Here is a 15,869-nt window from a genome sequence, read left to right as displayed (position 1 = left end):
AACTAAGAAGAGTAAGAAAAAGGTTCCATTTGTAAATTTTTCCAATGAAAACTAATAGATAGAAACCTGCAGGTTATCTAAATGCAAGTTGGCCTTAATTTTGATTAATAGTTTCCTCTTTCTATTTTAAGATATAAGTCGTTTTCTCTATTTAAGAGTCAAATTTTACTATTTTTTTCTTTTTTGTCTTAATATGGAATTAAATTTTATTCGTAACATAAAGACAAAATATATACACAAGAAAATTTTGATAGTATATAGATAATAGTATTTGATTCGACGGTGAATGACGAAATGAAAAATTAAATTAATAATTAATATAAAATATATATTAAAAAATTAAATAATACATATATTTATACATAAATATATTTTGATAAAAATACTAAAAATATTTTTTTATAAAAATATTTTATTTAAAGTATAATTTATTTATTTAATTACATTTTAAATAAAAATAACACTTTTATAACATATTAAAATATAAGGATAAACTACTAAATTGGTCCCGTACGTTTGGACGTAATCCTATTTTGGTTCTTAAGGTTTAAAGTGTCCTATTTGAATCTAAAAAAGTTTTATTTAGCTTCAATTTAGTCCCACCATGATGTCAAAGTTAAATAATTAACGAAATGTCCTACATTACAAGATCGATAATCTGGAGAATAAATACAAGCTGCAAAGCACAAAATCAACTGTAAATGCATTAATACATTTATTTATCTTTCTCCTTAGTTTTATAGAAAATGTTTCATTTAAATTGTAAAAAAATTATAAATAAATGTATTGATACATCCACGATTGATTTTGTACCTCTGGAGCTTGTACTTATTCTCCAGATTATCGATCTTGTTCTTATACTGCTGTCATGTAGGACATTTCGTTAATTATTTAACTTTGACCTCACGGTGGAACTAAATTGAAGCTAAATAAAACTTTTTTGGATTTAAATAGAACATAGCAGAATTACGCCTAAACGTAGAGGATCAATTTAATACTTTACCCAAAATTTAATCTTACAATCTATTATCTAAGGACAAAAAAAATAGTATTTTTATATAAAAATAATTATAAAATCTTCGATTATTAGAATATTTATCTTTAAATAATTAATTCTAAAAGAGTGACCATTTAATAATAAGTTGGAAAAAAGTGATATATCAATAATTGTGCCCATATAAAACCTACTAATGAGAAGCAATGATAATGCAATTGACTTCTAACCTTTTTTCTCGTGGAATTTAAAATTTAAAGAGAGGCAAGAAAATGTGTGAAGCACATATTTTGGTTATACCATTTCCAGCACAAGGCCATGTAATTCCTCTCATGAAACTTTCACATCAACTTGTGAAGCATGGAATCAAAGTCACATTTGTGAACATTGACTTTGTTCACAATCAAATCATGAAATCTTCTCTAGGAGAAGGAGTAGCAGATCATAATAATAATAATAAAGATGCAATGATTGAACTAGTTTCAATCCCAGATGGGTTAGAGGATGGTGACAATAGAAGTCTTCTGCTTGGAAAGTTGACAGAATCAACATGTAAGGTCATGCCTAAGAAGTTGGAAATGCTCATAGAAGATATCAACAAATCTAATAATAACAATAATAATAATAATGGAAATAAAATCAGTTGTTTGGTGATTGATGAAAACTTTGGATGGGGAATTGAAGTTGCAAAGAAGATGGGAATAAGAGCAGTTGCATTTTGGCCTGCATCAGCTTCATTATTGGCCTTGCATTTCAACATCCAAAAGCTTCTTGATGATGGACTCATTGTTGCCAATGATGGTGAGAATTCACACAATTTGTTTTAACATTTTTCATGCCTTAAATTAATTATTATTTCTTACATGATATAGGGAATAGATTTGTATTTAATTAGACTTGGGGAGTGCTAGTGGAACAATGAAAATTTTGAACAACATGAACAACCATCAATCAAATGAAAATACACTACATCCTAATTTAATGCTACTAATTAAATTTACTCTTTTAACCCTATTAATTTACATTGTCTACACATTGTTTAAAAATTTTGTTGGTTACCTATACTTTTCTATTAGACTTTGTTTCTCATGATAGAATTGTTTACATGTTATGAATAATAAGGTGATGGGTAATTAAGAAATTTGTCAAACCCAATTGTCATTGATGATTAGAAAATTTTATCATGCATGTAGAGTTAATCTTTTGAGTGTATATATATAGAGTGGATACTCAAGCTTTTATGGAGTAGATCATCATAAAAGTCCTCCCATCCTAAACTTCTCTCTAAATAATAAATGAATAAAAATTTTTGAGCTAGTAATTTTTAGTATTTTTTGTTATTGTTTGACTAACATAAATACTAAATTGTCTTTAATAAATAAATTTTACTAATTTATATGTATAAATTTAAAAAATATGAATGTAAATAACTGTATTTATTTATTTATGTGTGCAAATTCTGACAAATATAGATGCAAACTAAATTTTTTTGTGTGTAAAATTCTTATAAATATAAATATAATAAATTATTGTTGACCAAAAATAATAATATTTATTAGCTATATAACATTGCTCATAAATAAATTCAAAAGATAAATATATAATCAATGGCTCAAAATCTAAAACAAGGAAATCCTTTTCTTTTTAATTTAATAATTAGAAGGATATATATTTAGAGCCATGTTATCATGTAACTCTATTTCTTTAACTTCTTATTTTAAAAAACAAGTATATTATTTTAAAAAGAAGAAAAGGGATATTCAAGATGATGAATAAAGAGAAAAAATTGTTTTCTTTTATTACATTTTAGGAACACCTGCAAAAGATGAGGCAATTCAATTGGGACCAATGATGCCTATTAAGACAAGAGAGTTTCCATGGGCATGCTTGGGTGACAAGAACACACAACATACAGTTTTCAATCTTACAAAAAGGAATAATATATCTGTGAAGCTTGCAGATTGGATTATTTGCAACACTAATTATGATTATGAGCCAGCAACATTTGACTTTGCTCCACAAATAATACCAATAGGTCCACTTCTAGCAACTAATAACCATGTTGGTAGCTTTTGGCCAGAAGACTCATCTTGTTTGAATTGGCTTGATCAACAAGAAACCAATTCAGTAATCTATGTTGCTTTTGGAAGTGTCACTATCTTTGATCATTCTCAATTGCAAGAACTTGCACTTGGACTTGAACTATCCAATAGGCCTTTTCTATTGGTTATAAGGGCAGATATCAACAATGGAAAAAACCAATCTTTTCTTAAAGAATTTGAAGAAAGAGTTTTCCCTTTTGGAAAAGTGGTTCAATGGGCACCTCAAGAGAAAGTTTTGAGTCATCCTTCAATTGCTTGCTTCATAAGTCATTGTGGTTGGAACTCTACTATGGAAGGTGTAGTAAATGGTGTTCCATTTTTATGCTGGCCTTATTTTGCTGACCAATTCTTTAATCAAACATTAATTTGTGATGTTTGGAAGGTTGGATTGAGACTTGTTCCAATGGATGGAATTATAATAACTAGGGAAGAAATAGCATGCAAGATACAAAAACTGTTTCATGAGGGAGAATTTAAAGTAATGGCTATGGAGAGAAAAAATTCAACCATCAATAGTATTAAAGAAGGGGGTAGTTCAAATAGAAACTTTAATAGATTTGTTGAATGGATAAAAGCATATAACTATTAATTAGTTATGTGTTATATATATGCTCAAGTAAAATAAGCATATATATTAGTGGTGCTTCAATTCAACTTAGAAAGTGTGTCTTTAATTTGTGATATAATTTGTGTGACTTAAGAGTATATGTGACTTTAGTTGTACTTAAAGTTGTTTGTAAACTAGTTGACTATCCTGGCTAGTACTTTTGTAACTTATTGTTTCAATTTTTAAACCTATGAAATGGATGAATAACTAGAACTATGACTACAATTTTTTTTTTTTTATGTATTGAAATGACACTAATATTAGTGCAGTTTTAAAGAAGAAAAACACCTGAATAAAGTAAATTGACGGATAAGTTTATGATAAGAAATTATTTATATCCTAATGATTATAGAAATTTAAATGATGAAACGATTTTATTCTTTTTTCTTTTTTCGGGTCCAGTTTCATCTTAACATACACATATTCTCCTCCTCGTTTTTTTATCAGTTCTACTTCTATATAATTATTTTCTAATCATAGTTAGGATTTGAATTCATACACTTTTTAAACAAGATATACATAAATGTTTTTTTTTTGTATTAAAACGGAACTAAAATCCAAAGAAGAGAAAACTAATTACAAATAAGGCGGGATAAAGTAGCCCCTCTAATATCCTCCAAGAGGATAACAACTAAATCTGCAAGGAGGATTATCCCAAAACAAAAAATTCTCCTCTAACTGTATACTCATTTTTTTTAGACAATCAGCATTTCTATTACCTTCTCTATACGTATGTACAAAAAGATCTCTGCAGTTTCTTCTTTTCATTTCAGAAAATTTTCTTACATAAATGTTATTAGGCCAGTCTTGCGAAGCAAGAGTTTTTTGTTTTTGTCATATAGATTTTGTTTGGTCATATTCTTGTTTTTTAAAAGATCATCTTATCAAAAAATTGAGGTGGGCTACTCAAATCTTTGAAAGATATAGATTGGGTTGTTTGCAAGACAAATTTTGACCATGAGACTACTGCATGTGCTGGGCTCCTCCTCATCAAAGCACACCAATAGGTCCACTTCTAGCAACCCATCTTCTAACTTTGGGTCACAAATTCACAATACTTTAAGTTGCTTAAACTTTCTATCAAAGAAGAACTTGGATTAACAACCTTGAGTTGGTCCAATTATCAGCTTACTTGTTCACTTAAGTAAATGTTGAGAATTATTGAGAGTTCAAATTTCAGATTTTAGATTGTAACTCTTAAATAAAGTTCAAATCAACGACAAATCAGTTTTTAATCTGTCAAACTAAAAAATACCGCAGATAATAAAAATACTTAAATTACTAATCTGCTATTAAAAAAATTTCCTGAACAAAAAAAGGAAGAACTTTTTTCTTTAAGCATAAATTTTAAATCTAATATGAGATAAAAAAAAATAGATAGCTACATTAATAATGTATCAGTATCACAACATAATGTATTAAGGATAATAAATATCTCATGTCATAAAATCACTCATCCCAAAAGTTTAAGCTGTTGGGATTCACTGAGAATTGAACTCTTGACTTCTCGGATTTAAAACTTGACTTCTCGGATTTAAAACTCTAATACCATGTCAATATGTCATAATACCACTCATTCCAAAAACTTATACTGATAAAAAAAGGTAACACTAATAGTTATATCTTTAATATTTCCTAAATCTCCATTGTACACATTATACAAACATTTCATTAACTCCCCATACTTTTCCATAAAAAAATATTATTTAATGTTGGATTAACGAAGAAATTCTCCGTACATTTGTTAATTTACCGAATTTGCCTTTCCGTCTTACCCTTTCGCACTCTCTCTCTTTCGACACAGTCTCATGGTTTTCATTGCTCTCTGATTTTTCCTTTTCTCTCTTTTTGACTGCGATGATATCTCTTCTCACACTTCGAACCTAAACCAAATCAAGCATTGTTCCTCTTGTTGCATCTAATCTGATTTAGGGTTTCAGCATTTCCCAATCCCCACCATCAACCTCTCCCCGATCTCCATTCAGATCTTCTCACGCATTCAACGGTTTCATCTCTCTCTCTCTCTCTAACAATTTTTTTTTTATTTTGTATTCTTCAGTTTGTTTTTCCCCCTTGATTCTGATTTCGATTGTGTTGTGTTGTTTCCTTCAATTTTGTTTTTTAGGACAATTATTTGGTCATCGCAAATTTTTTTTATATGCTTGGATGCGTCTTGGTTGAAGCTGTGGTATGTGGAGTCTGAAATGCTATGTTCTACTTTGAGTCAAAGTGCTATAAAACTGAATCAAGTAGAATAAAAAATAGAGGGGAAAAAACCTTTTTTTTTTGTTCGAATTAGATTAATCAAAATAGATAGATGCTGTTGTTCATGTATGTTGATTGGTTTTGATTCTGATGTTTGTGATTCGTGGTGGCGTCATCTTTAATGACACTCTGATTAAATTACTCAATCCGTATTTGCTTGGAATTTCGCAATGGAAATCTTCAGTTAGGGCTCATGTTTCATTTGCGATTTGTCAATCATGTGTTTTGTTCAATGTTGATTCTGGTGTGCTTGTTTGATTATTTAGGAAATTTGTAGCTGAAAATAAAAATTAGACTCAATCAATTTACAGTTGCTTGGTAGAGTAACAAAATATGAGGATAAATATAGATGCTTCATTTTTGTACCAAAATGCTGATTTGTCTCTGGTTCCCACCTATGTAACCAAACATACCCTTTTTAATGGGGTTAAAAAAGGTTAGTAAAAGCTGATGCAAGATATTTGCTTTGTTTTAGAGCAATTTACTGGAATGGAGCATTATGAATTTTCTGTTACTGGAGTTGTATCTCACTTTTCCAGAGAATATACTGTCCTAGTAACTGTATTTTACTGTTCCAGATGATCCAGTCCCTCACAACTTCATTACTTTTATCTCGATTACATTGTGTTTCTAAATATACAAAGATTAAATTATTTCGTGGTAGAGTTATACTTTCAAAGTACTTAATATATACATGATTGAGCGAAGTAATGCTGTTATACTGTATACTTCAATTCGAGAGATTATTATACAGTCTTTTGGAATCCTTCAGTTGTTTATGTTTTATTGTTCATTGTAGTGAATGATCATTAATTAATTTACTCCATTTTTTAATTGCAGCTTGCAACTGTAAATGGCATTTGAGGAGGTTTTGAAGGCTGTCTTCCCGTTACTGGATGGCGCTGACCTTGCTTCTTGTATGGCTGTCTCTAAGCAGTGGAGAGACATAGCTAGCGATGATTACTTATGGAAATGTCTTTGTTCCACAAGATGGCCTTCAATGTGCAAGCGTCCTAACCCTCCATCTGTAACGTACTATAAGTTATATCAAACTTTTTGTAGGCGCCAGCACCGAAGAACTCTCCTCCCACCAAGAATTTCTTTCGATGATTTAGAGTTCTTCATTGACATTTGGGCTGAAACCACATTGCTCTTCTCAGAAGTGGTCCCCGGCTCTGTCCTTCAACCCGGGTTTAAGATTCCACCATCTGGAGTATGTGACTTGCTCAAGTTTCACCTGGAGGGTTCTGAGTACAAGATGACATTACCTGTTGAGCCTCGATTTACCATCCCTGCAGGACAAAATCAGAATGTAAGTGTCTCTGTGATGGTTGGTCGAAAGGATTCGAATAAGATTGCTCGCATCATAAACAAGTCCATGTTCGATTACATTGATCGGTCTTCATACAGAGCCTTGGCGTTCGACTACCTAGACATATCCCCTGTCTACCCTTTTCTATCCGGCATCCGGGCATGGATCTCGTTGCTGTTCATGGAAGATGGGAATGAAGAGGTTATTGATGTATTTGGGATCCAAATGGATTTCTGTGATGTGGCAAACTCAAAGGAAGAAGTCCTTTGGCTATTGGACATGCTTGATTGGAAGTGAGCGTTTATCAGTGTGATGTCCAATATTGCAACAGAAATTGAACATCATTGCTGTATGCTAATTTCTTGTCTATTGTTGATATGGGTGCCTTGCATGGATTGCCGTGTTTATATCCACTTTCTAAGTATGTTTTAGTATGTATATCCTTAACACAGTTAATTGTCGTCAAATAAAAAACTATAAGACTATATTTGATTCACTCACTGACAAGGGTACGAAGTTGAGCTAATTTTTAACGTATAATGAGTTCGAATTTTCTAAAGTGAGATGTCTATATTGGAATTAGGGCTCCAAGTTAGTCAAGGCAGTTCGAGTTTGACTAGTTAATAATTTGATGTTAATAATTTGATAAGCTAAATTCGTGAGTTCATGAGCCACGTTTGAGTCTGAAATTGAGCTTATAAATTAAATGAGTTGAGTTTGAGTTTGGATAACAATTGATTAGTTCGTGATTTGATTTGATTATATATATTAAACTATTAATACACATATCTTATATGTATTTAATCTATTTATTGTAGGTTGAATGGATGATGAAGTAGAACGCAACAAATCTAATTAAATTATTCACGATAGAAGAGAATAAGAGAAATGCATGTATATATTAATGTTCTCAATTATTTAAAATTTTATAGTCATTTTTTATATATAATTTTAATTTAGGACAAAAATAAAAAATTTATAATTTATTGATATAGAATTATAGATTATATTCCTATTATTTGAGTCAGCTCGTGAGCTTTTAAGCCGAACTTGAACTTAAAAAATATGCTCAATTGTTAATGAGCTGAACAGTGAGTCAAGTTCAATTTTTGTGAGCTGAACTTGAATTTGATTTAGCTGATCTTTTTTAATTTTTTTAATATATATAAATTATAAGTTATTGATATAAAATTATAAATTATGTTTTTGTTATTTTGCCACTGAGTTTTTTGTGAGCTGAACTTGAACTCAAAAAATAAGTTCAATTATTAATGAGTCGAGTCGTGAGTCAAGCTTAATTTTGTGAATAGCTCAGTTCAGCTCGACGCACTTTCCGTCTTAATTGAAATTGATTTGGTTTGTAAATTTTATGGATTTATTTTATAATTAATTGCAAATCACTTTATTTTTTTAGAGGATATTATTAGAATTATTTAGTATTTTAAAAATATATCAGGTCGTTCATTATACTCGAATCAGAAAAAAAAGGAATGAAATATCGTATAAAATCAAAGAATTAGACTGAGAAATGGCCTAGTAAATGATACACAACGCAAATTAAATGAGAGACACCTTGAATTTATTTATTTATTTGTAGTGTGGTATTCAAAGGTGATGGAGTAGAATATAGATATAGAATATACTTGATGACAGTAATTAACAACATTACATTATACTTAGGTAATGAATTGAAGAGGGCACTAAAAGTTGGTTGCGGCCTGAAAACTTTGTCCAAGTCGCCAATTGGGAGGAGCAACATTACTAAACGTCAACGTTTTGCCATCACTTGTTGTAACCATAAAAGACAATGCTTGTCCAGCCAATGGAGTACCAGTTTGCCAATTTTGCCCCCAATTACGTGTCATAGGAATCCATGCACGTGCGGTTGAACCTGATATTTTAACATTTGTAACATCACCAGCATTTGCAACATTAAAAACCAACACTAGCAACCAATGAGGGTTACCCTTCAACTCAAACCTGACACCACCATGTTTAATGCACGGAGTGCGCCTATAACGAACTGGGATTATCCCTGCTTTGTAGTTTGCTATTGTTGTGAACATTTTCATGGACAAATCGAAGTGCTTTTGTGGAGGGTTACACCATGGTGGACGACCTTTTTCGTTAGTTGGAGGACAAAAATTTGTTGCTGTTACTTTGATTGTTCCTGCACCCTTAATACACCATTGTGGATCATTCACACATTGGATCTCAAAACATGCACCACATGTTAGTCCACGGTTGAATAGAGCAGTGCTTAGTGCTGTGTTTGCAAGTCCATACCCTTGTTCAAATAAATTCCCATATCCACATGCACCATCTGGATAATCACAAAATCAAAACTTATTTATCACCGGAAAAGTCTAGGGCCAACAACTTTTGTGTTTTCTGGCCAACACTTAACTATCAAAACAAAAGTGAGTGATCGTCCACCGTTACATGTAATCTCACACCATTAAAAATACTATTGATGGCCAATTGATGATTACAAAACACCAAATTTGCTGGCCCCTAACATTCCTCTTTATCACCCCATGTGGTAAAGTTTTTACTTAAGTAGTTTATCACAGTTAATTTTTAAAAGATAAATGTCTAAAAATTGTAGTATTTATATTCGATAAATTAACCTAAAAATAATTTTTAACAAACACAAGTGATAATAAATGTATTTAATAAAATAATTTTTAAAAATTGAATAAGGCCATGTAGACATAAATATAAAATTAAATTTGAATATTTATTAAATATAAGCTAACTTTAAAAAGTACTTAATTTTATGCTTTTAAAAGCATTTTTAACTTTAATTATAAGTTTAAACGTGTGATTTTTTTTATTTAGCAAATACAAAATAAAGTATTTATTAAATTTTACCAAAAATAAAGCCTAAATATTACATGCATGTATGATGCATGCACATGAATCATGATAGTATGCTAATGATTGAGTAGCATGGTATAAAAGTGTGATTGCAATAATCCAACGTTGTAGTTACTTACTCATGGTTTCTCCACCTCGTATGTCACCATAGAATGTTGCATGAGCATCATACCAATTACCATCAATGGCACCTGAAATGGCTAAGGAATACATGAAAATGACCAAAGGAACCAAACAACGAGACGTAGCCATAGCCATACTCATAAACATATATGCCTCTTTTATAATAGAATGAAAACTATATATACGATGATATGATTATAATAAAATTAACGGTTTAATTTGTGTTGTGAATTAAGGCTATTAGTATTTCTTATAGGAGAATCAAGATAATATTTAAACCACAAATTAGATTTGTGAGAGGTTTTAGAAGTATATGATTTTTGTATGAATTACAGGCGGAATATATAGAGTTTGTTTGGGTGAGTTTTTAAAAAAAATATCTTTTTTTGATTTATTTTTTTTAGAAGATTTTATGTAAAAAGTAATTGTATGTTTGGATATTTTATGCAAATTTTTTTTATTTATTAATTATATTTGGGTATAATAATATATAAGTACTTTTTGTGTATTTATTATATAAAAAACATCTTTTTTTTGTAAAGAAAAAAGATCTTTTAAAAAAAGATGTAAATTATAGCTTCTCAAAAAAGATTTTTTTTTATTTTTCTAGTGCTTTCATTTTTATTACTAAAAATTTACCAAACACGCTAAAAAATAAAAAAAGATCTTTTTTATTGAAAAAATCTTTTTTTTATCAAAATAATAGCGCTCAAACAAGCACATAAAATGTAAGTTCCGTACTTTGAGGAGAAAATAATATTACAAAAGTAAAATTATTAAATTATAGAAAATATTCTATTTAAGTAAAGTATTTTATAGATATATCATATAGGATTATAAAAAATTTGAAAAAGATATAAAATATTTAATTTTATATATGACAAAAGCATTAACAGATTAGTGCGTCTAGTAGAACTTGCCATTTACATAAGATTCGTAATAATCTAAAATAATAAAAGAAAATAATTGGTCATTAATAGATTAGAGAAACCTAAGTTGATAGCTATGCATATGTGATAAGATCTTAGTAAGGCATGAGGTCTCAAGTTTCTCGGAATTGAATTAATTTGAATAACATTTGATTCCTTTCCAGTTTCCATTCTTTTCCATTTATGTTGAAATGAGGCATATCCTTTGGCCAATTTTGGTACTTTAAACACGACAAACCAGAGTTAATTTGTTGCAATGTCCAAGGCAAATTTCTTTTGTAAGAGTGAAGACCTCATTTTACATTTGGTAAATAAAAAGTGCTTGTACTTCTAGTTTTTAAAAGTTAAAAATATTTTTAATAACATTTAAGAAGATATTTTAAAATTAACTTGTAATTATCAAAAATTAAAAAATCTAATACTTTTAAAAAGTTATTTTTAGTTTGATTTATTAAACAAAAATATTAGAATTCTTATAAAGCTATCTTTTAAAATTAATTTTGATACGTTATACTCAAAAAATAAAAACTTTATCAAAGGAAACCTAATTATAGGAGTGGCAAACGGACTTAAATCTGCTGGGTCAGCCCATGTAACCCGTCAAAAAAGGCGGGTCGAATTAAAAAATTGAGACTGCCACACGTCAAAAGTCCGCTTAACCCGCACCGCTTAAACCGTGGGCTTTGGCGGGTGGGACGGACTTTTTCGCCGGGCTTAGAATTTTATTGAAGATGTTCTAATTTAGTATTTTGGATTATATTTTACGTTTGATTGATTATGTTCTAAATTTGTAGATGTTTAATTATATATTTTGGACAATATTTATTTTATTTTGAATAATATTAATTTTATTATTTTGTTTCAAAAAACTTAGTTTAAAATTATGTTTATTACATATTTATAATTATAAAGTCTAAGACCGCCTCAATAACGCAGGGCGGGGCGGGCTTTTGGCGGGATGGAACTGACTTCCCCGCTTGCCACCCCTACTAATTCTATACAAGATTCAAACCTTTCACTATTTTTGTATCATAGTAATCTGTGTAAGTATAATAGTTGAATACATTAATACAAGACATCAAGTTAATGAATTGACATAAACCAATAAATAGTAAAAGAAGAAAGTGTTATTGGACAGTGATGTGGCTCTTATGTCTAAAATGTCTTTCTGAATAAACGGACAGAGTGAATTTTCCTTAAAAGTAGGAAAAAACATTATCACACAAGAAATTTCTGAACAATAATAATGAATAATTTAAATCATGTAGTGCCAGACATGTTATCTAGCAATGTAGTTTCCCACAGCTCCAACCAAATTAAGCTCTCTTTTTTCCTGGTACTCATGGTACTATTACCAAAAGAGGCTACATGGACCACAACAAACTCAGTTAGACAAATGATGTACAAAGTTCGGAGAGAGAGAGAGAGAGAGAGTGCGTGCACTTACCGTGTCGACGCTGACTGGTTTGCCATCCTCGGCAATTATCTCAGTTATTGTTCCAGATTGATCAGCCTGGGAAGCAAAGAATGAGGAGACAGAAGAATTTAAGAGTTTTGGTTATATTGGACTACATGAGTTTATGTATATATCTATGTAGAATTATATTAATCTATATAATGATTCAACAAATCTCCAGAATAAATGAGAAGCCAAACAATGATAATATTATTATTAAACACATTAGAAGAATAAAATATTCCTTCCATTTCAAAATAATCATCAATTTGAACAAAGTCATCAATTGTCCTGAACTCTTGATACACTAATTTTTCCACTTTGTTTAAATTGACAGTTATTTTGAAACAGAGCTATAAAGGGACAACACAAATACCTCAATTTCATTCATCAGTTTCATAGCCTCAACAATGCAAACAACCTGCCCTTTCTGCACCTTATCTCCCACCTGAAAGATCAAGAATGAAATGAGGCTACCAATTATGTAAACATGGTAATAATTAGTTCTAAATCTAGTAGTCTATTTGTATAATGGGCTAATGGCACCTTGAAAGAAGTGCAATATCTAAATCACATTTGTTTATACAGTCATGTTGACACATACCTTGACAAATGGCGGTTCACCAGGTGCTGGACTACGATAAAAGGTCCCAGCCATTGGACATTTCAGGGGTGGATGAGATGACCTGCTTGCTTTTGCAGGTGGTGGTAAGGCAGGTGCTGCTTTGGAAGGCGCAGCGCTTGCAGGAGCAACAGCAGCAGCAGCTGGTGGCGGTGGTGAAGGCATAGAAGGATATGTAGGATAAGGAAAAGACACCGGAGCTACCATGGCCGGTGGAGGCTCCAAAGCTTCCTTTTTCCTTATCATGAGCTCGCAGTCGGCCTGCTTAAGTTGTAGCTCAACGATATCTCTAGAATCCACAAGTCTTCCCATGAAAATAATATTATATAAGTATTTAGAAATATTGCAAAGCCTAATGTTCATAAGAGAACAAAAATGTCAACATACGAGTCTACACAGCATGTGGCGTATAGTCTTACTTTACAAGGTCTGAAACTTGATTCATGAATGCAGACATGGAAGCTGGATCTGCAAAAGTGCTTGGCCCAGAAGGTTTCCTGTTTTCGTCGTCTTTCTCTTTTGATGAAGCAGGTATAGGTCCATTGACAAGTGCAGGTGCAGAGTTTGAAGAATTTTCAAGAGTAACAACCTACAATATGCAAAGCAGCATTGGTGCTAATCGTAATTCAATCTTATATAAGAACTAATTTGCACAGATGGATTAGCACCCTCTTGTGACAATTTTCATTCGAACAGAAACTTGATCTGAACTGACCTCTTTAGGCTGTGCTTGACACTTCAAGGCAGAAAATTTCTTCGTATTAAGGCACTGCATGACATGGCATTAACAATTGAGTATTTAAATAATCAGGAGGAAAAGTATAGATACAAAACCTCTGACACTAGTTTATTGTAGTATTGAATGATTAAAAGAAAAAAATAAAACATAAAAAGTAAAAAAGCTGAAAATACTTTGGTGTATACCATTTCTTCAGTTTTAAGCACATTAGAAACTCATCACTAAACTATGTCTGTAGTGACCTATGTGCTTTCATTCACAAATGCAATCCACGTCCATCAAATATAATTGAAATAGTGTAATTCTAGTGCTAAAAAAAGAATGAAAAAAAAAAAAGCGGAACTATATTATACACATTACATAAGCATAAAAATTAATAGAAATCTACATCACAAATGTGCATATTAGAAATGTAAACCCAATAATGATGGGAAGCTTCATGATATAATGCTTTCAAATACAGGAAATAGTCTTAGCAGAAACATTTATCACCTACTAACAGAACTGTATCCTTGCATTACATATTGTTATGATTCTTTAGGTCTACAGTTTCCAAATGTGAGAGTAAGCCTTTTATGCTTAGCAATAAATTATGTGTCAAAATAAACTAGCTATATTGATATTCCTATTCCTTCATGAACATTCAGACACCTGATTTAAAGGATCATAACAATATGTCAAAATATGTTAAAAGCTTCACCCTTTAACCTTTTATATCAAAGAAAAGTTAGTTACCTTTTTTAATTTCCAAAAGTAAAGGAGTCTCAATGTGGAAAAGACACTGATAATGGGTCACACTAATTTATGCCAAACACAATAGAATTGCTAAAATGAGAACATAGACAACAAGTAACAACTGATAAATGCTAAAAAAGAAACAAGTTAACTGCACGGCACCCAAATTTCTTAATTCAGCCAATAAACTTGAAAACTATCTCTTCTTACCTTCAAATCAAGGCTTCAAACCTTCACTATTGAAATTGAAGGTGATAGAATATAATCAAAATTGAACATTCTATAGCTACATTTTCAGCTTCAAAACCATAGAATCAAAATCTCAAACATGTAATCTACATAAACCAGGCACGACAAAGGAGCAAAAAACAATCACATTTGGAATCAGAACAAATCACACATACCTGAACCCCAATTGAGTTTGAATCACAAACCAAAGATCCAAATGACTGGGATTTCTTCAATTCCAACCCAGCCACGTGCATGTTCCGTTGGGTGGTCTGAGAGTTCAATCCCAAATGTGAAAAAGAGAGACACTTGGGACAAGGGATAGTGAAAGACGCCATTTTGAACAAACCCCACAAATCAAAAACCGATTTTTTTTTAGCTGCTGAGCTCAAATGACAGTGTGATCTAGCGAAGTGGGTGAGCGAGAATATAAGGATTCTTTGTGGCGATGAGGTCGAAGAAGGAATGGAGAATGGTGTGCGAGGAAATGGAGAAAAGCTTGCAATGAATGATGGAAACTACGAAGGAGGAACACTGGTTTTAACAGTGTGTGGCTTTGGTTTCGATGATTCCAATGAAAAGGGAAGAAAACATCAGCGTCACGGTTTCAACTTTCAACTAACTTGGAACAATAAAATCCTACCTTTGCTAGCTCACTGGCTTTCGCATTTGTCGTCTCTTTTTCTTAGAGAAAGCTAGAAATCGCTAGCTTAAATTTTTATTTAATACTATCAAAAGAATTCATTAATTTCCTTAATCAAGTAGTAAAGAAAAGAGAGAACTAAAGAGACGTATCTTTATTTATACTAGTTTAATTATTGCTCATGGTGTTATTTAATTGATTTAGTTAACTTTTAATTTAAACATATTATTAAAT

At 31.0% G+C, this 15,869-nt stretch overlaps 4 protein-coding genes across 4 annotated transcripts; 2 read left to right on the top strand and 2 right to left on the bottom strand.

The window, feature by feature from the left end:
• LOC107637324 (UDP-glycosyltransferase 83A1-like) lies at window positions 1,231–3,848 on the top strand. The gene is made up of 2 exons (XM_016340753.2): window positions 1,231–1,795; window positions 2,805–3,848. The coding sequence occupies exons 1-2, from the start codon at window positions 1,267–1,269 to the stop codon at window positions 3,683–3,685; spliced, it is 1,410 nt and encodes a 469-aa protein (XP_016196239.1). The 5' UTR covers window positions 1,231–1,266; the 3' UTR covers window positions 3,686–3,848.
• LOC107635389 (F-box protein At5g39250) lies at window positions 5,424–7,780 on the top strand. The gene is made up of 2 exons (XM_016338861.2): window positions 5,424–5,708; window positions 6,809–7,780. Exon 2 carries the CDS (start codon window positions 6,822–6,824, stop codon window positions 7,575–7,577), a length of 756 nt encoding a protein of 251 aa, XP_016194347.1. The 5' UTR covers window positions 5,424–5,708; window positions 6,809–6,821; the 3' UTR covers window positions 7,578–7,780.
• On the bottom strand, window positions 8,981–10,430 carry LOC107637323 (expansin-A22-like). The gene is made up of 2 exons (XM_016340752.2): window positions 10,280–10,430; window positions 8,981–9,603 (listed from the first exon to the last, which is right to left on the bottom strand). The coding sequence occupies exons 1-2, from the start codon at window positions 10,428–10,430 to the stop codon at window positions 8,981–8,983; spliced, it is 774 nt and encodes a 257-aa protein (XP_016196238.2).
• LOC107635388 (biotin carboxyl carrier protein of acetyl-CoA carboxylase, chloroplastic) lies at window positions 12,282–15,693 on the bottom strand. The gene is made up of 7 exons (XM_016338860.2): window positions 15,169–15,693; window positions 14,006–14,059; window positions 13,710–13,879; window positions 13,273–13,594; window positions 13,045–13,116; window positions 12,660–12,725; window positions 12,282–12,576 (listed from the first exon to the last, which is right to left on the bottom strand). The coding sequence occupies exons 1-7, from the start codon at window positions 15,328–15,330 to the stop codon at window positions 12,553–12,555; spliced, it is 870 nt and encodes a 289-aa protein (XP_016194346.1). The 5' UTR covers window positions 15,331–15,693; the 3' UTR covers window positions 12,282–12,552.

This window comes from Arachis ipaensis, chromosome B04, assembly GCF_000816755.2.
Source record: "Arachis ipaensis cultivar K30076 chromosome B04, Araip1.1, whole genome shotgun sequence".
NCBI lineage: Eukaryota > Viridiplantae > Streptophyta > Magnoliopsida > Fabales > Fabaceae > Arachis > Arachis ipaensis.
This window is presented reverse-complemented; position numbering and strand designations above follow the sequence as displayed.